The 20,149-nt window shown below is 42.9% G+C and overlaps 1 protein-coding gene across 4 annotated transcripts in view; it reads left to right on the top strand.

Annotated features, from left to right (window-relative positions):
• Positions 1-20,149, top strand: part of hipk2 (homeodomain interacting protein kinase 2) — a 235,089-nt gene that overhangs the window by 55,510 nt on the left and 159,430 nt on the right. For all 4 annotated transcript variants that reach the window (XM_034177083.1, XM_034177082.1, XM_034177081.1 and 1 more), the window contains exon 2: positions 14,596-15,754. In XM_034177083.1, the coding sequence (XP_034032974.1) occupies positions 14,596-15,754 (1,159 nt within the window). The remainder of the gene's footprint in view (positions 1-14,595; positions 15,755-20,149) is intronic.

Raw genomic sequence — 20,149 nt, 5'->3', positions numbered from 1 at the left:
GCTTATTTATGGGTTTGCCTTTTTAGCCTGTCCAATATTTTTAGCCTTTTGTCAGAATATTCATGTTACATTATATATTCATATTCAGTATTCAGAGTCGGAGCGAGATTAGTGAGTCAGTTCCAGCTGGTCTTATAGGTCAGGTCAGGTCTGGGAGCATGTACTGGTGCCACCACACCACAGAACCGCCTTGGGTCCAAGATGGCAACTACCATCTGGTCCAATACTGTGAGCACAAAGGCTGACAGAGAAGACATCTGAATGACAGTTAGTGGTGAATAGTAGAAATAGGAAAGAAAGTACACAGTAGGAGTATCCCTGTCATGTAGATTTTGATTATATCTTGCCAACCAGTAGCTCAGACTTTGTTGTCATCAGTCTGCATTAATGAATTGTCAGGAAAACAAGAGAGCAGCACGTGGTGTTTTTTAACCCACACCCTGGTCTGTAAGATGTCCACTAGAGGAGCAAATTTCACTGCTTTTCTCTAAATCCACTCCACTACTCTTTACGTGTATCTCTGGGTTATGAGTGTGTGTGTGTGTGTGTGTGTGTGTGTGTGTGTGTGTGTGTGTGTGTGTGTGTGTGTGTGTGTGTGTGTGTGTGTGTGTGTGTGTGTGTGTGTGTGTGTGTGTGTGTGTGTGTGTGTGTGTGTGTGTGAGAGAGAGAGATGGGGGTGCTGGTGCAGTGATGAGAAAGCTTGAGTATGAATGGGGAAAAAGATGCACTTCAGCAAAGCAGAGAATCAGAGAGATGAAACGTTATTTACTAATTCCAGCACATGCTTTTTATGTTGTGATTTTGTATACATGGTGCTTTGTGTGTTTTGGTTGGAAAAGAGTAGACCCTGACTGAGATGGATTTTTTGGGGGGGGATGGGGGGGATACTGATATTAGGGAGCAAAAATTTACAGTACCAATATATATTTGATATTTTGTTATCAAACCAAAAGCAAATGTATTGAGGCTTGATGGTTTACAACTTTAGTATATGAGGTCTATTAGGAAAGTATCCAACCTTATTATTGTTTTAAAAAACCATATGGATTTGAATCACGTGTGATTACATCAGCCAAGCTTGAACCCTCGTGGGCATGCAAGAGTTTTTTCATGCCTGTCGGTGACGTCATTCGCCTGTGAGCACGCCTTGTGGGAGGAGTGGTCCAGCCCCCTCGTCGGAATTCCTTTGTCTGAGAAGTTGCTGAGAGACTGGCGCTGTGCTTCATCAAAATCTTTTCCAAAACTGTGAGGCACATCCGAGTGGACACCATTCGACAAATTAGGCTGGTTTTCGGTGAAAGTTTTAACGGCTGATGAGAGATTTTGGATTGTTTCTATCGCTGTAAGGACTTCCCACAGAGCGGGACGTCGCGCAGCGCTCCAAGGCGACGTCATCATCCTGTTTCAAGCTGAAAACCTCCAAATTTAAGCCTCTGTTGACCCAGGACATTGTGAGAGAACAGAGAACTTTCAGAAGAGGTCGGAATCAGCAGTTTATCCGGACATTCCACTGTTAAAGGAGATTTTTTTAATGAAAGGTGTGTGGACGGATTGGCGTGTCGGCTCGCAGCTGGCGCAGCGCACCCGCCACAGGACAAACACCTCCGTTGGAAGCCTTAAGGACAAGTTGGAACATGCCCTGCTGTTAAACAATTTCTCTGATACTCACTCAACTGAAAGCCACCAAAAGCTGCCTGGATTTTACAAATGGTTATCAACACGGAGGTGTTTTTCCTGTGGCGGGCGCGCTGCACCGGCTGTGAGCCAACGCGCCAATCCGTCCGCACGTCTTTCATTAAAAAAATCTCCTTTTACAGTGGAATGTCCGGATAAACTGCTGATTCCGACCTCTTCTGAAAGTTCTCTGTTCTCTCACGAGTCCTGAGTCAACAGAGGCTTAAATTTGGAGGTTTTCAGCTTGAAACAGGATGACGACGTCGCCTCGGAGCGCTGCGCGATGACGCGATCCGTGGGAAGTCCTTACAGTGATAGAAACAATCCAAAATCTCTCATCAGCCGTTAAAATTTTCACCAAAAACCAGCTTAATTTGTCGAATGGTATCCACTCGGATGTGCCTCACAGTTTTGGAAAAAATTTTGATGAAGCACAGCGCCAGTCTCTCAGCAACTTCTCAGACAATGAAAATCCAACGAGGGGGCTGGACCACTCCTCCCACAAGGCGTCCTCACAGGCGAATGACGTCACCGACAGGCGTGAAAAAACTCACGCATGCGCACGAAGGGTCAAGCTTGGCTGACGTAAAAACATATGAATCAAATCCATATAGTTTTTTTAAAAAATAAAAAGGTAGGATACTTTTCTAATAGACCTCGTAATTTTACCATAAATAACAACAACATGTTGCACTGCCTTCACTTGGATTGGCAGTCGCTGCATTGTGTCACTCAGCATTTACATGAAATACGTGGTCTGTCCATACATTAACGGTCCTTTTTCTTTTTTTAAAAAACTATATGGATTTCATTCATATGTTTTTACGTCAGACATGCTTGAACCCTTGTGCGCATGCAAGTTTTTCCACGCCTGTCGGTGACGTCATTCGCCTGTGAGCACGCCTTGTGGAAGGAGTGGTCCCGCCCCCTCGTCGGATTTTCATTGTCTGGAAATGGCGGAATGAAAAGGACTTTTTTTCCATCAGAATTTTTTCAGAAGCTGTTAGAGACTGGCACCTAGAAACCATTCGAAAAATTTATCTGGCTTTCAGTGAAAATTTTACGGGCTTCACAGAGAATAAGGACTTTAACTACTGCTTTAAGGACCCCTTTAAGGACGGTCGGTGCGCCGCGCTGCGAGCTGCGACGATGCGGCACAAACCACTGGATCATTTCTAAGCTGATGGCTCTGTGGATACGAGACCGTCGTGTGCTCTTTCTCTGGTTATCACAAGACCTGGACATCAGCCATTTTCCGGCAGATTTCACTTTAACAAGAGATTTTGTCATGGAAAGCCGCGCCGGAGGCTTCGCGCGTAAAGACCGATTCGCTTTGGAAGCGAGACAAAGGAACACCTCCGTTTCGGAGTGTTAGAGGACATGTCCAGCTCTCCACAAGTTATATTATGAAGTGACTTATACGAGGTCTGTCCGTAAAGTATCGTACCTTTTAATTTTTTTCAAAAACTATATGGATTTCATTCATATGTTTTTACGTCAGACATGCTTGAACCTCGTGCGCATGCGTGAGTTTTTCCACGCTTGTCGGTGACGTCATTCGCCTGTGAGCACACCTTGTGGAAGGAGTGGTCCCGCCCCCTCGTGTCATGTCTATCTCGGCTTTCAGTGCTTACCAGTCGAGTGAGTATAAAAGAACTTGTGGAGAGCTGGACATGTCCCCAACTTGTCCTCTAACACTCCGAACGGAGGAGGTGTTCCTTTGTCTCGCTTCATCAGCGAATCGGTCGTGACGCACGAAGCCTTCGCGCGGCTTTCCATGACAAAATCTCTTGTTAAAAGTGAAATCTGCCGGAAAATGGCTGATGTCCAGGTCTTGTGAAAACCAGAGAAAGAGCACACGACGGTCTACGTATCCACAGAGCCATCAGCTTAGAAATGATCCAGTGGTTTGTGCCGCATCGTCGCAGCTCGCAGCGCGGCGCACCGACCGTCCTTAAAGAGGTCCTTAAAGCTGTAGTTAAAGTCCTTATTCTCTGTGAAGCCCGTGAAATTTTCACCGAAAGCCAGATACATTTTTCGAATGGTTTCTAGGTGCCAGTCTCTAACAGCTTGTGAAAAATTCTGATGGAAAAAAAGTCCTTTTCATTCCGCCATTTCCAGACAATGAAAATCCGACGAGGGGGCGGGACCACTCCTTCCACAAGGCGTGCTCACAGGCGAATGACGTCACCGACAGGCGTGGAAAAACTCACACATGCGCACAGAGGGTTCAAGCATGTCTGACGTAAAAACATATGAATGAATCCATTTAGTTTTTGAAAAAAATAAAAAGGTACGATACTTTATGGACAGACCTCGTACACTTTCTCATCTTTTGGCCCCACCTAGTTGGCGGCTTAGTGACAACTGTCCTTTGACTCTATAAAATGTCTGCTCTGGTTGAAATTAATTGTCAGCTGGTCACTTGTCTACATCTTAGTTAATGTGACCATGGGGTAATCAGGGTCCCAGCCATGCTTGACAGCATTGTAAACAATACTGTAGGTGCACCCCTACTGGACAAACTGCGTAACACCCAGGCAGGTGTTTTTCTGTATCTTTATTCAGTAAAATAAAAGATTTATCTCAACAAAATAATGGCAGTAATGACGATACAGCAGTCGGGCTCTAGAAAAAAACTTGACTATTTATCGCAGGTTGCACTATTTTTACCCGAGGCCAACATATGGCCATCAGGTGTTGCGAAGACCTGGTGTCCTTTCTGTCTGTCTTTCTGGTCCACACCGTCTGTCTGTGTACAGCATAAGTCCAGTTCTATTACTGCCATAGTCTTCAAGTTCACAGGGAACATTCTTGGGACACAGACCTTGGACAAGTTCAAAGATGGCTACTTTGACCTATTGTAAGAGGTATTTTAAGAAGTTTAAAAAGTTGCATTCTGTACCTAATTTTATGGCATGATCTCGCGGACATTAGCGTGGGGACTTCACTTCCTGATGTCGCTAGCTGTTAACCTTGCTTAATTTTGGTTAGAAACAATACCTTTCTCATATATATGTAAAGCTAGCGAGAAATAAACACTTCTAAAACTGATTATGCTGTATTTGTAACCTGATAACACCTCTGGAAGGATTTACATTCAGCAGACGTTAGCGTGGTGACGTCACATGCTGCTAGCTAGGTAGAAACTCTGTTTCGTTTGTGTGTAAAATATAACCTCTTCTTGTATATTATGTAAAAGCTAGAGAGAAATAAACACTTCTAAAACTGGAAACGCTGTTTTTGGAACCTAATAACACCTCTGAACCGATTTACATAACAATTCATGGACGTTAGTGGATGTGTGATTGATTGATAAAGGGGCTTTATTGAACATGTTACAATAGGATCTTAATGAATTTAAACAACTGAAAATGATAAAGAACACAATGCTCATACGGCCGATGGTATTTAGCATTGCGTTATATTTCTATTTACTGATGTTTTGCGCAATACGTGTTTTTAAAATGCATCCCAGTAATACAATTAAGAGTTTCCATGCAGTTTCCATAGTTACCCTTTTCATAAGCATTTATATTGAAATTTTAAGAAAAGTGAAGAATGTCATAATGCATACTGTTATTGTTACTGTCTGTGCCAGTAATTTTGTACCACGTTGATCCAGCCCTAATGACAGCGCCTGTCCCTTAGCTTGTCTGGTGCCTTCTTCTATAAATAAGTGGGGATGAGAGAGCTACAAAGCAGACAGGATGGTCAATAATGCTGGTGGGTGTGAGAGTGTGTCTGTGGTGTTCTAAGACTGAGGCAGGAGGCAGGAACACAAAACACGACTGCTCCATCTGCACAATACGTTCCTCTGCACAGCTCTCTGTGTCCCCGTGCCTCTCTACCAGCTCGCCAAAGTAACATCACTACTGATAAATGAGTTTTACAGTTCAGGTGTTCACTAAGGGGTGTAGGCCCAGGAGGATTCCACCTAAAACAGAGCAAAGGGTGAAGTAATGCTTTGTCTAGACAGACTGAAGTCATTACTTTAGTCTCCCACTCCTCCCATGCCAGTCATCAGAGGATCATCAGAACCAGGTTCCCGGTTACTGCTGGGCATCAGGAAGTAGTCCAGTTATATTCAGACCAGCAGACATCCGTCAGACAGACCAGACTGCTGTCAGTTATTCAGATAGTTTTGGAGGTAATAGCCGGCGTCTTGGTGCAACGTCTATCCACTCAGCCTGCGTTGGTGCTGAGTAGGTACAGAGCAGCTGCTCTCTGCAGGTTGACTGATATATTTGTTTCAGTGCCTACAGGATTTCAATGAGCTTTCCGGGATTATTATGGCAGAAAATAAATGAACTTCTAAGTGACTTTACTGAAACAGTTTCATCATTTATTTACTCATTTTTTGGTACTTTCCAATACATTTTGGTGAAATGTTGAAACTGCAACAGAACAACAACAAAAAAAATGGTGGGGTTACATATTTGTAATATAAATAATTGATGAAGTTGCCGTGTATTCATTTCAGTAAAAGAAAAGTGGAATTGGCCTTATAATATAATTTTCTTTCAATGTCATGCAAATTTTTGGTGCCGTGTGTCATCACATCAACCACACTGTGGAAACCACATTGGGTCCTGGATGGTCCATTCTCAACCCTCAAAAGTAACCACCTATCTACCAGAGGTGGAACGAAGTCACCAGCAAGTCACTCTCAAGTCATGAATTGGCAAGTCACAAGTCTCAAGTCATAATGACCACCAATTGTTTGCAAGCTGACTTGAGACTTGCCGATTCATGACTTGAGACTTGACAGTGACTTTGTCCCACCTATCTACCAGAGGTGGGACGAAGTCACCAGCAAGTCACTCTCAAGTCATGAATTGGCAAGTCACAAGGCTCAAGTCAAGTCCCAAGTCAAGTCTCAAGTCATAATGACCACTAGTTGTTTGCAAGCTGACTTGAGACTTGGGACTTAAGACTTGCCAATTGCCACCTCTGCAGTCTACTGTAGCTTGGAGAAACTTTGTCATCCACTTGGTTTTCTCCAGTTGCCGGGGTCCTCAACATTGAGGCACTTTCGTGCTGGATCATGACCAAAATGTTGTTGCTGACATTCCCTCACTAGGCAAGTGTTATTCCTGATATCAGTCTCCTTGACACAAAATCATTGCGGTGGTACCCAAGGATCCTCCAAACAGATCTAGTACCAAAAATAAACGTCTTTGGTACTAGATCTCTTTGGAGTCTCCTAACTTCTTAAAAAAATCTGATTTGTTTTCATGTGATGAGTGATGAGGATGAATATGAGTAATAACAGTCATCCCTGTGTGTACAAGCATCGCAAAACCACTGTAGTGTAGGAGATGGGAAGATTTTATTAATGTGTCAAGGTGCAAACGTTTTGACCTCATAATAAGATGACCACTATCCCAACATGGAAGAAAACCCATTTCTTGATGGTCGCAGGCTATGCAAACCATGAAAATTGAGACTTTTTGTCACTTTCTGGGATGTGATAAACTGAGTCAACTTTCCGACCTGGTTGTCACTCAAACTACATGGCCGTTGCACTCAGTGACCTGAAATAAAGACATACATGTAGGAACATTATTACAAAGCCACTCATATGCATTATGTGTATGAAATGTGGAGTTTTGCGTAACAATATAAGGCATGAAAGCTGGAATTCTGCAAAAAGTTGAGGATTTTCCATCATATCTCTGTAAGAATTCTTATTGCATTAAAAAGTAGCACCATATTCATAGCTTTTTAAACAAGGGTAAGTATGTTTGTGAATCACAAATAGTTTTTCAGCTATTTAGGTGGTTATCACTTGAACCTACAACAGCTCCAAGCCTGACCAAGATGTGATCAACTAGGTTGACACAGAGATCTGATAGCTCCCGATACTTTCCAACTGCATATGGAAAGGCAGTGTACATATTCTGTGTACACCAGGATAGCTTAGCACGTCAAGCACATTGCAGAGAGAAATCCAGTCAGCAGCATTGTCATACGTTGCAATGACACAGACAATATTGTCATTCTCCTCCTGCATGCTGCCAGCTTTGATGCCTAGATCTACTAGACATTGGTATCAGTAGCAAGAACACAGGCACTACATTGATGTCTCCTCCCTGGCCACTCTTGGTCCTGCCCTTTGTAAGGCCACAGCTGGCCTGCATGTGTTCAGTGGTTGTGATTATACTCTGCCTTTTATTGAAAAGGCAAAACCCGACCGTACTCCCTGATGTTGTCAAAGTTCACACAGGTCCTTGGAGTCGATCCAAGATCCTGCCTCCTTGCCACAGTGTTCTGCTGGATAAAATGAAACAAACCAATCTGGTTGTGAGCATGTACAAGAGATCAGTCTGCAGAAAACCACTTGTGTGAATCCAGAGAACCATGGCTGGACTGTAGTAGATGGCAAGTACACACCAAAGTGGTTCATGGGGCCACAGGTTCTTCAACAAATCTGCTCACGCCTGCCTGAGCACACAGCAGAGGATGAGGAAGAGGAAGATGATGTTACCTGCACTCCTTTTCTGATGAGTCTGACTCAGACTCTGAGAGCTGAGTTTGCTTTGCATGGACATAGTGGGTTCATGTGATAAATGCAATAAGAATCCTTAATGTGTTTTAATAATTACATATAAATTTGCCATAAATACAGAGATATTCCAGCTTTCATGCCGTATATTCTTATGCAAACTCCACATTTCATACACATAATGCATATGGGTGGCTTTGTAATAATGTTTCCTACATGTATGTCTTTATTTCACATCACTGAGTGCAACAGCCATGTAGTAGGTTGACTCAGTTTATCACCTCCCAAAAAATGGCAAAAAGTCTAAATTTTTCATGGTTCGCATAGCCTGCGACCATCAAGAAATGGGTTTTCTTCCATGTTGGGATAGTGGTCATCTTATTATGAGGTCAAAACGTTTGCACCTTGACACAGTAATAAACCTTCCCATCTCCTAGACTACTGATACGAGAAGTAGCTGAATAGTCCACCATAGAAATAGCAGATGCAGCGAAAGTACACCTGACCACGCCTCGTTTTAAGACCAACATGTCCGCGATGCACAGATGAGTTCGAGCACAGCTGCTATTTACATGGTGTGGGTGCTGGGTGTGAAATCAGCAATTGGGGTGGTTGAAAACTAGCAATAACGCTTGCACTGTGCTGCTTGCTGCTTTGCGCCGGGTGTAAGTTCAAGGTTCAAGGTCAGTCAGACCTTGGAATAGAAAATTCAAACAGAAACCAATGAAAATTTATGGAATAATTACAAGAATAGAAAAACATTGTGAGGTTGCATAATACTGTATGTTTGAATGTGCATCATTTGCCAAGTAAAATAATAATATTAAGGTGACCAAACATCCTTTTTTCCCAGGACATGTCCTGGTTTCTCTGAGAAGCCTATCTGAATTTTTGTCTTTGGTTATAGATAGTATTTTGTAATATAACAATTTTCTGTCAATACAGTGGAAGCATACATTAAATGTATTGAAATTATAAGGCATCTTTGTGTAAACTTCGAGTATTTCGGGTTTTTCGGTAGTCAAAATATAGTCACTCTAATAATATTATGTGCTTAATATGAAGGTTATCAGTTGTCATTTTTGACCAGTACTAAAGAATTATTAGCCGAGTGCAAGGTCTGTACGGGAAATATCAGATTGAGGTCTTGACAAAAAAATACAGAGGTCTGATATTTTCCCATACATACAAATTTAATACGTACTTATGGAGTATGTTCATGTTTGGCTTGGTTTTTCCAATCGTGTTTTTTAAGATTTCTGGTTTGTAACAAGTTTTCAATCTCTTCTTGACTGTTTGGAGTTGTGTTTTCATCTTCTTGTTCTTCATTTTGCACGTCCACTTTGAGCTCATTTGCTGTTAATTCCTCCAGTTCAAACTCGTCAGTGTAAAAAATTCCCTCAGAGAATGGTCCTCTTTGTCACTCATAAATTTTTTGTTCGCTTTTTAATTTCGCTTTTAAATTTCTTCTTTAGCGAAGGAAAATGTCAAATTTTGCACTGTGAAAATTGTAAACAAGGTCGCAAATCTGATACATGATCCAGACCAATTGTCATAGTATCAATCTAAGAAGGGAAAATCTCAGACTGGAAATCAGCCAATCAGAGTGTGCGTACTATCGTAGCCATATAATAAAAGTAGTTATATGTGAGAGTTCTTGCAAACAGGCATAGATTTGCTATCACATGATAATTTTCATCTCAAAGGCCTATGAAGTGGTTTTGTTGGGATCTAAAGACTTCTTCCTCATCAATACTTGCCATCCTGCTGTCAGGGGAGTATAAACGACGAGTTTAATAAAAGAGAGCAAACAGACGCAGGTCACAGAGGAGAATGTGAGGACCACTCACAGCCCCTCCCTTTCTGTTCCGCACCCCGAGAGAGACCCCGATCCTCCCAAAAGGAGGGTTGCGACCCCGACAGAGAAGTGATCTTGAAAACACTGACAGTTACCATTTCAGCAAGCTGTCTCTAAACAGCGGAAAAGGCCTTTCTGGCATGTTTAATACCCGTGTGCAGCACACCAGAGTTCATTAAGCTATGAACTGAAGGCATTCCAACAATGTCAAGCTTCAGTAACGGGGATTTGTTATTTTCTGGCTGGCATTGGCGTCAGAAATTCAACTTCAACAAAACATGTTCAAGAGATTGTCTTGAGTCGTATTTAGTTGGGATTCGATACATATGGTGAGGTGGGGTAACAAAATTCTTACCAGCATTTATTAGTGATTTCAGTGCCATTCGAATGCTCCATTTCACCCATTTTTCTGGACTGTGTACTCCCATGTCAGTAAAGCTTCTGTTGACATTTACCTTCTGTAAAACAATCCATAGAGGTTATACTATTCACACGCAGCTATTAGAGTACCTGTTGCAGCGTGGTTGTGAGCGTCAACAGTCACTGAAAAATCAACCCACAGGAAAGGGTGTACGATGAGGAAATTTTGAGTTTCATAGTGGATGGTGGTGGTCAGTCAGGTTTGTGGAAAACCTCAGAGGCCTTATCTATAAAACTCTGTGGAGAATCACAAAAGTAGAAATGTGCATTCACATCATAGGGTTACTGGCCGACAGGCCGCTAACCCTTTATCGTGGTGCGGCGTCATTGGCGTCCATTTATTGTGATATCTCAAAAACTGATAACTTTTTTCTAATTTGGCAAAAGCATAATTTGGGTCATTGACATTGTTCCCATCTAAAAATCATATTCGTAGATTAGTTCGTTTGGAAATGGCGGACATTTTTATGCCAAAAACAGCCAATTTGGGTATTTAGACCCAGTGTTCTCAAAAACTGTCCGATAAGTTTTCTTTTAACTTAACAAGAGCACAATATTGGTCACTGACATTGTTCCCGTCCCAAAATTATTTGCGTGGATTTGTCCGTTTGGAAATGGCAGCCATTTTTATGCCGAAAATGGCCGTTTTGCCTTGGGATTTAATTGAGTCGGTAATCCACTGTGCCCTTGGCACTATAAAGTTGTGTGTAAGTATGATTCTCCTCATTATGGAAGTGTGCATGTACAAGATGATATATTCCATGAATAAATGTAGACATGCCCTCAAATGATCATTTTCTCCTAAAATCTCCATCTGCCAAGATTAATTTATTCTGTCACAGAGCTGAGAACACAGAAATAAAAAAAAAGCAAAAGGCACAATTAAGTCTTGGCCCTGAGGCCCCTTGGTGCTGGTGCTTATCCCTGGATTCAGTTGCATGAAGATTCTGAGTGTCCATCCATCCATCCATTTTCTTCCGCTTTGTCCGGAGTTGGGTCGCAGGGGCAGCAGCTCAAGCAAAGCCGCCCAGACCTCCCGATCCACACACACCTCTCCCAGCTCCCCCGGGGGAACCCCGAGGTGTACCCAAGCCAGCTGAGAGACGTAGTCCCTCCGGCGTGTCCTGGGTCTTCCCCGGGGCCTCCTCCAAATGGGACGTGCCCGAAACACCTCTCCGGCGAGGCGTCCAGAGGGCATCCGGAAAAGATGCCCGAGCCGCCTCAGCTGGCTCCTTTCGACGTGGAGGAGCAGCAGCTCGACTCCGAGCTCCTCCCGAGTGACCGACTCGATTCTGAGTGTCTCTTGACAAAATTCCAGTCTGATGCAGGTTACTTCCCCATGCAAGGGTGAGCTGGGTGGACTGAGAAGATGCAGATGAAGCATCTTTTCAAAGAACTCAGACAGTTTGAGTGATGAGAATCAAACACATCTTGGCTGAGCTACCAGTATTGGCATATTGGTAGCTCAGCTATCCTGCTATTTTACCTGGGGTTACAGGAGAAGTCTGCTTTGGGGTATTTGTTTTGAGGAGTGACTTTACTGCTCAAGATCTGTGTATGGAGTAGCCACTCCCATCTCGGTCATTTATGCAGTAATTTCTTATCCCGTTTGAATCAGCCAAAATATTACAGACATCCACTGGTCAGCTTACACACCTCCACCTCCCCATTTAAAAGTATTCCTGTCCGAGTAGGGCTTTTATCATGTTGTCGTTTCTGACAAAAGGCTGTGTTTGGCCATTTGGACTCCAGATCATAAATACATTTGAACCTCACTTTGGGTGGAGAATGATTCATGAGCTCCGGAGTAGTTTTCCCAATGAATATAATTGGTCTCATTGTTTCCTATGTATGTTGCTATGAGATAACATTCAAGCCACTTGACCTCTTACTCTTGGTTCATTGAATTACTTATCTGTGTTCCACACAGGGCTGTATACAGCTTTTAAAACTGAGGCCTACACAGCTACATGGAATTTCTTAATCAAGTCAAAACCGGATTTCCTAGAGGTTTTGAAGCATTTTTTGTCAGCTATATTTCCCCCTTTAGAACAACATATGTGGACTCGGGTTCATTGCACCATGTAGTTCAAGTGAACTCTTTGAGCACAGTGTTTTAACTGATAAAGAGTGAATGAGTGACAGAGATAAGTGACACCAGTGAGTAGTTATTCTCAGTCTGTTTTTTTCCGTTATTATGTTTCCAGAAATACTGGACTTTTCCAAACAAAGAATCGTCCAGCTCTGTCTGTTGCATCCCTCAGTGGCTGATGGTGATTATCCTATCAGGCTCGCAGTCGCACTGCGTTGATGCTGCTCTGTGACGCAACCCATCATTCAAATTATTTTTAGAGTAAAGTCCAGGCACAGGAATTGGTAATCCTAGGAGTGACATCTGGCCTTCAGGGCTTATGTGATTAGCAGAGTGCCTTGCCCCTAATAGCCCTGCACACGGTCTTCATTATTGTCCTGGACATTAACTGTGTAAGCACGTAAAGCATAAAAAGATGAGATCCTAACGGTTGCACAGAGGATGCAGACTTCCTATATAGATAAGTAGTATGGGAAGTGTAGACCCGCTATGCTACAGCGCCCGCTAAACTCACCGTCAGCCCTCGTTTGTCTGCAGCAGCGTTCCACCCTGCAGCATCAGTGCTAAAAGCAGAGGACCGAGGAGAAGTCCAGGCGAGCTCCCAGGCAAAGGAGTGAGCACCTTCCCACCTCCCCTGAACAAAAAAAATAAATAAAAAAAGGAAAAGGAAGAAGAGTAAGGAGGGCTGTTAAAAAACAAATGAAGCAAAGTATCCTGGAGAGCTGCCAGTTCCTCGCTGAATTAATCATAATCACCACTCAGAGGTAATAATGACAGAGTGACCAGACATGTCCCCTCCTCTCGGCTCGCCATCTCTAGAACAAGTCCTCGTGTCTAAGAGGGAAACGGTCCTGTAATTATCTTTAAACTGAACAAAAGGTGTCTCTTCAGGAACCGCCGCTTTGAAGGTGCAACATGAAACACTGAAAAGCGGCACTTTATCCTCCCAGCAAAGTGCACTCAGAGACCGTTTGGGTTTTGTTTGTTTGCGTGCGCACTGACTGTAACATTCACGCAACATTTGATCAACAGCTCGGCCTAACTGCGCGCGGGCATCAGCACCACCAGGGGGAAGCTCTTAGTTTGTTGGTGGGAAACTAATTTCTGTTTTACTGGAGATGGTTTAAGTGCGGCTTTATTACAGGCTGCGCGTCGTCTACCTTGAGCTGTAATAATCATTTTGATGCTACAAACAAACCTGTTTAGAGAGTGAGAGATAAAGAAAAGGGGCTATTTTTGGGCAGTTGTTTGCTTGGAGAATGCTTTGCTTTTTGTTTTTTTGGTTCCCAGGAGCTGCGAGCGGAGGTGCGCTGCAGTTTTGCTTTTGTTTTGTTGTCTTCGGTGTGTGTGTGTGTGTGTGTGTGTGTAGGGGGAGTTCAGTGCCGCTCTCCTGCTTTCATAGTTAGTTGAATGACGTTTCTTTCACCACCTTCTCTAAAGTGAGCGATTGTGTACAAATAAACGCTCGGGCCGGGTTGTGTAGTTTGCGGAGGAAATTGCAATCATTCTTTGAGACTCACATGACTTTATTGTGGGCCTGTTTTTTTTTGTGTACGATTTTTTGCTAATCCACTCTCTCTGAGGACTGTCCCATTCTTTTCGTATTCACTCGGCCTATTTACTTTGCTGTAGAAATGGTATTTCCTCTTCACAAACAGTCTATTTACTCAATCTGCAACTGCTTAAGTTTCTGTTAAACACTTTATGGTATGTCAATATGAAACTCTCTCCATCTCATTGCAGTTACAAAATAACCACCGTTTTGAGTGCACTAATTGACGTTTGACAGCAAAAACAAAGTTACGATGCTGAAAGAAGATGACTTTAATGTTCAAGCAATAAAAGCATTAAAGAGGTGAAGATGCTGAAGCATCAGCATGTACCTTTGGTGTTTTAATGACCCTGCCTGACCCAAGCCGTCTATATTCAAAGCTTCTGACAACCACTCATGTTTCAGACATTCTCAAATTCCAAACTTCTCACTCTCATTCCCCTCCTGTCCTTTTTTTTTTGCTCCTCCCCTCTGCTCCCTTCTCGTCACAGGTATGGCCTCGCAAGTGCAAGTGTTTTCCCCTCACACTCTCCAATCAAGTGCCTTCTTTAGCGTGAAGAAACTGAAGGTGGAGCAGAGTTGTAACTGGGATATGACAGGGTACGGCACGCACAGCAAAGTCTACAGCCACAACAGCAGCAAGAACGTGTCGGCCGCCACCGGCCCCTTAGGCATCAACGGCTCCTTACAGGTCGCTGGCTCCACCTTGCCGTACGAGCAGGCGCTCATCTTCCCAGCCAACGCCAGCCACATTGTGGTCGCCTCAGCTAGTAGCACTTCGGGGGCCGTGGGGTCTCTGCTAGGTAGCGGGGGTGGAGGCAGCAACAGCAACAGCAGCGGTGGTGGTGTGGGTGGCGGGGTTGGTGTTCACAACCTGACACGCCGCAGTACGGTCAGTCTCTTAGACACCTACCAGCGATGTGGGCTTAAGCGCAAGAGTGAGGAGCTTGACAATAACAGCAGTGTGCAGATCATTGAGGACCACGGCCCGCCGATGATCCAGAACGGTCCAGCCAGCGGAGCCACGGTGGCTACTGTGGCCACTGCCACCTCCACAGCAACGTCAAAGAACAGTGGCTCCAACAATGAGGGGGACTACCAACTGGTACAGCATGAGGTGCTCTGCTCCATGACTAACACCTATGAAGTGCTAGAATTCTTGGGTCGAGGAACCTTTGGACAGGTGGTTAAATGCTGGAAGAGGGGCACCAACGAGATTGTGGCCATCAAGATCTTGAAGAACCACCCATCTTATGCACGGCAGGGTCAGATCGAGGTCAGCATTCTTGCGCGTCTCAGCACAGAGAGCGCGGATGACTACAACTTTGTGAGGGCCTACGAGTGCTTCCAGCACAAGAACCACACGTGCCTGGTATTTGAGATGCTGGAGCAGAACCTGTACGACTTCCTCAAGCAGAACAAGTTCAGCCCTCTGCCACTCAAATACATCAGACCCGTGCTGCAGCAAGTGGCTACAGCGCTGATGAAACTGAAGAGCCTGGGGCTGATCCACGCCGACCTGAAGCCAGAGAACATCATGCTTGTGGACCCGTCTCGACAGCCCTACAGGGTCAAAGTCATCGACTTTGGCTCAGCCAGCCACGTGTCCAAAGCAGTCTGCTCCACTTACCTACAGTCCAGATACTACAGGTGAGAGCTGCGTCTTATTAATAATTATTCAGTATTTTTAATGGTGTTGTTGCACCTAATGGATGTAATTTTTTTAAAGCATTATAACTGCAAAGATGCAGTTGGTGGATTTTGTTTCTGTTTGTTCTTTCTCTCTTTGGTCATTCTGCATCTTGTTTGATTTATCCACACTTTAATAGGAATGTTCTCATACTTGGACTGATTACTTGGCCAAACTCGAGTATTTGCTGCCAGTCTTCTGAGCTGCTGTTGAAGTATTTTCTCTTTCTGTCTTTCTACCATTCTGCACCATTCTGCATTTTCTGTCTTTCGTATTCCAAAAGTTAAACCCCTTCTAGTCTGCTAAATGGCCATAAAACTCACAGGTCTTGCTTTGAAACCAGTTTGTTATTGTGTTTAAGATGATTTTAAAAAGAAAAGCATGTTCTAGTGTAATTCTGAAATCTAAAGGAGGTGCGTTTAGTTGCCACCTGAAATTCCAGTGAAGATCGTTAGAGATATCACTCTTTGAAGAAAGACAACAAAAGGATTGAATGATGCGAAGAAAGAAGTAAGTCCCAACCAAGTACTTGTATTGTGAAGTGGAGAAGAGTCTAAAGCTCTCCCTGGACGAGACACTAGTCCATCACAGGTTACTTCCCCCAGCCACGTCTGGTACCCGTTTACAGCTGGATGAACTGGAATGATGCAGACAAACACAGTCAGGTAGCATGCCTGGGAATCGAACCCAGGTCTACATATTGTAGTCCAGGTCCTATCCCACTGAAATACCTGCTCTCCAATCAACCCCCTCTATGGAAAAGGACCCTAAAACTCCAAGGCGTTGTTGAGAAACCATGTTGTTTTTGTGTTTAATCTGATTTCTGGTGTTACTTTGAACTCTAATGGAGGTGAATTCAACCCTGCAACTCCAGTGAAGTCCACTACAATTATCCCTCATTGAAGAAATTCACCAAAAAAGTGAAATGATTTGAAGAAAATATGGAATTATGGGTTTTTCTCAACAAAATTGTATTTTTATAAATTCCTGAGCAATGCTGGTGTGCTACATAGTGTGAAATAAGAACCGTTCCCACATAATGACACAGTCATGTCAGTCCCTCTTGCAAAATAATTATATACACTGTAAAAGTCAATGAGTTAGTTGAACTCAAATCATTTGAGGAAACCGATTGCCTTAACCCATTTGAGTTTGCCAACTTAAATAAAATAATTTTCAAAAATTTAATTGTTAAAGTTTTAATTTATAGTTAATTAAACTTATGTAAATCTAGTTTCTGTTTTTCAATTAAAAAAAAAGTGACAAATTTCTACCTAAAAAAATTGCATTAAATTTTGGATTAGATTTTTTGATGCATTCTTTGGTTTACTTGTTGACTCTGCGTTGTGTTGTTATGATTCCACACATTCGCTTCCCTTGGGACACGAACTCATGATCTCCGACATGGAAGTCAGACTCTCTAACCAGAAGGCTAAAACCCAGGGCTCTGGCCTTGTGACCAGAGAATCCTTTTGAGCTGTTGGGAGTGAGGTGAGATTTACTAACTACATCTGCACAGCGACACCTGCTGGCCTCCGTTACATAAACTCAATTAAAATGAGTGAATGGAATGCACCTGAAATACATCACCAGCACTTACATCTCCCAAAACTTTAAATACACTTAAAGGAACTGAGTTGTTATGACAGCAATTCATTTTTGAGTTAGTTTAATGAATGGAAATGAGTGAATATAACTTTTTTCAAACTTTGAGTTACATTAACTTAATTATTGTATTAAAATAGACCGTTCGGTTTAACAGTGTATTGAAAAATAATGCAGTCAGTTGTTGCTGAGTTTTGTTTTTAAATCTTTAAAAATGAATAAATATTCCTACTTTTCAGGAGCTGGATTGACCCATTTATAACTTAGTTTTTGACTGCTTTGACAATTGTGTTTTGTTTCTTCATAACAGCTATAACTGTTATAACCCTCATGACAAGCAACTGTTAAAGTTATATTTGACAGTGTATAAAGTTTACTGATGAGCCCTGATACCGTTATCATCTCAGCACACACACATGCTAACATTAGCATTGTGTGACGAGGCAACGAGCTGCTGGGCGTAAAGATTCAGTGACTGAAGATCATAATCTTACAAATGTGATAAATGTTTAACAGACAGTTTGAGACTATCCAGCAGCTGTTGGTTGTCCCCCACCCCCGAAAACGATCTACACTCCAGTCCATAAGTAATTGGACAGTGACAGGTTTAGAAATTTTGCCTCTGAACGCAACCACAGTGGTGTTGAAATGAAACAATCAAGATGTGCGTGTATTATAGGTTTTCAGCTTTAATTCAAGCTGTTTTTCAAAGATATTGTGTTAATTATTTTGGAATTACAGCCATTTTTAGACAGTCTCTCCACTTTCAGAGCCTAGAAGTGACTAGACAAACATGGAGTCCATTTACATCAACCATTAAGAAGTTTAAACAGAATGGTACTGAAGGGTAAATCTGTCTAGAGTGGGCAGTTCTCAAAAACTGGGTGACTGTGCAAGAAGCAGACTGGTGAGGGGAGCCACCAAGACACCCAGACAACCTTGAAGGAGGTATAGATTTCTGTTGGTGTGATTGGAGAGACTGGGTATTGTGCAACTTTTGTGGCAGCGTCATGGTGGAGTGGAGCAGAGAAGGATTTTGCTGATCAAATCCAGGCTAAAGCTTCCTGTGTACCTGCTGGCAAATTGTAGCTGAAATGGAGGGATTATGCATAAAAAAAGTCTGTAATTCCTAAATGGTGAATGCAGTATTTTTGTTAAACTCCTTGAATGAAGGTTGAAATTGTCCACTACTAGCGCATCTTGAGTGTTTCATGTCAGCTCTATTGTGAGAAACAAACAAGAAAGAACTTTACTGATCGAATACTTATGAACCTGACTGTACGAGGGCTGTCAATAAAGTATAGGTCCTTTTTATTTTTTCAAAAACTATATGGATTTCATTCATATGTTTTACGTCAGACATGCTTGAACCCTCGAGTTTCAGAAGAAGTCGGTTTCAGCATTTTATCGGGATATTCCACTGTTAAAGGAGATTTTTTTAATGAAAGACGTGCGGATGGGTCCGCGCGTCGGGACGCAGCCGGCGTGGTGCGGCGGCACAGGAAAAACACCTCCGTGTTGATAACCATTTGTAAAATCCAGGCGGCTTTTGATGGCTTTCAGTGGAGTGAGTATATGAGAAATTGTTTAACAGCTGGACATGTTCCAACTTGTCCTTAAGGCTTCCAACAGAGGTGTTTTTCCTGTGGCGGAGCGTCGCGGCGGCTGCGAGCCGACGCTGCAATCGGCCCGCACGTCTTTCATTAAAAAAATCTCCTTTAACAGTGGAATATCCGGATAAAATGCTGAAACCGACTTCTTCTGAAAGTTCTCTGTTCTCTCACGACGTCCTGGATCAATAGAGCCTGAAATGTGGAGGTTTTCAGCTTGAAACAGGCTGATGACGGCGCCTGAGAGTGCTGCGCGACGTCTCGCTCCGTGGGAAGTCCTTAAAGCGACAGTATCACCTCAAAATCTCTCATCAGCCGTTAAAATTTTCACCGAAAACCAGCTTAATTTTTCGAACCGTGTCCACTTTGATGTGTCTCACAGGTTTAGAAAAAATTTTGATCAAACAAAGCGCCAGTCTCTCAGCAACTTCTCAGACAAAGGAATTCCGACGAGGGGCTGGACGACTCCTCCCACAAGGAGTGCTCACAGGCGAATGACGTCACCGACAGGCGTGGAAAAACTCACGCATGCGCACGAGGGTTCAAGCATGTCTGACGTAAAAACATATGAATGAAATCCATATAGTTTTTGAAAAAAATAAAAAGGACCTATACTTTATTTACAGACCTCGTATATGACATCACAGAGATTTTTGATGCCGTAAAGACTCAGCACTCTGCTGGCGTGTTCAAAGCATAAAATTCGCGGATCAGATAACATCAAGTTTACAGTGGAATCATGCAAGTGCTGATACAATCACCAAATACCTCAGTAAGACCAGATAGACCCTTGTGTTGCCAACTGTGCATTTTGTATGTGAGATTTTTTTTATTAACAGCATACAGTGCATTTTTGTGTGAGTATTTAATGTGTGTTTATTGAGCCTGTTGAAGAAGAATTTATGTGACCTTTTTGGGATAGATAATAAAGTTTATTCTATTCTATTCTAAATTTGGTATGATGGTTCCCAAGGTCTGGTCAGGTCTGGTTGTGCATAGAAATCTTCCTACTTGGTTGATTTATGTAATATTCATGGCACATATTGGATCTGTTTAACACCATCAGTGAAATCCAACATGGGATCTATTTTCAAGATGGAACACCACATCAACCCCAAAAAGATTTTTTTTTTACTAAAA

The sequence above is a fragment of the Thalassophryne amazonica genome, chromosome 8 (genome assembly GCF_902500255.1).
Source record: "Thalassophryne amazonica chromosome 8, fThaAma1.1, whole genome shotgun sequence".
Taxonomy (NCBI): Eukaryota; Metazoa; Chordata; class Actinopteri; order Batrachoidiformes; family Batrachoididae; genus Thalassophryne; species Thalassophryne amazonica.
This window is presented reverse-complemented; position numbering and strand designations above follow the sequence as displayed.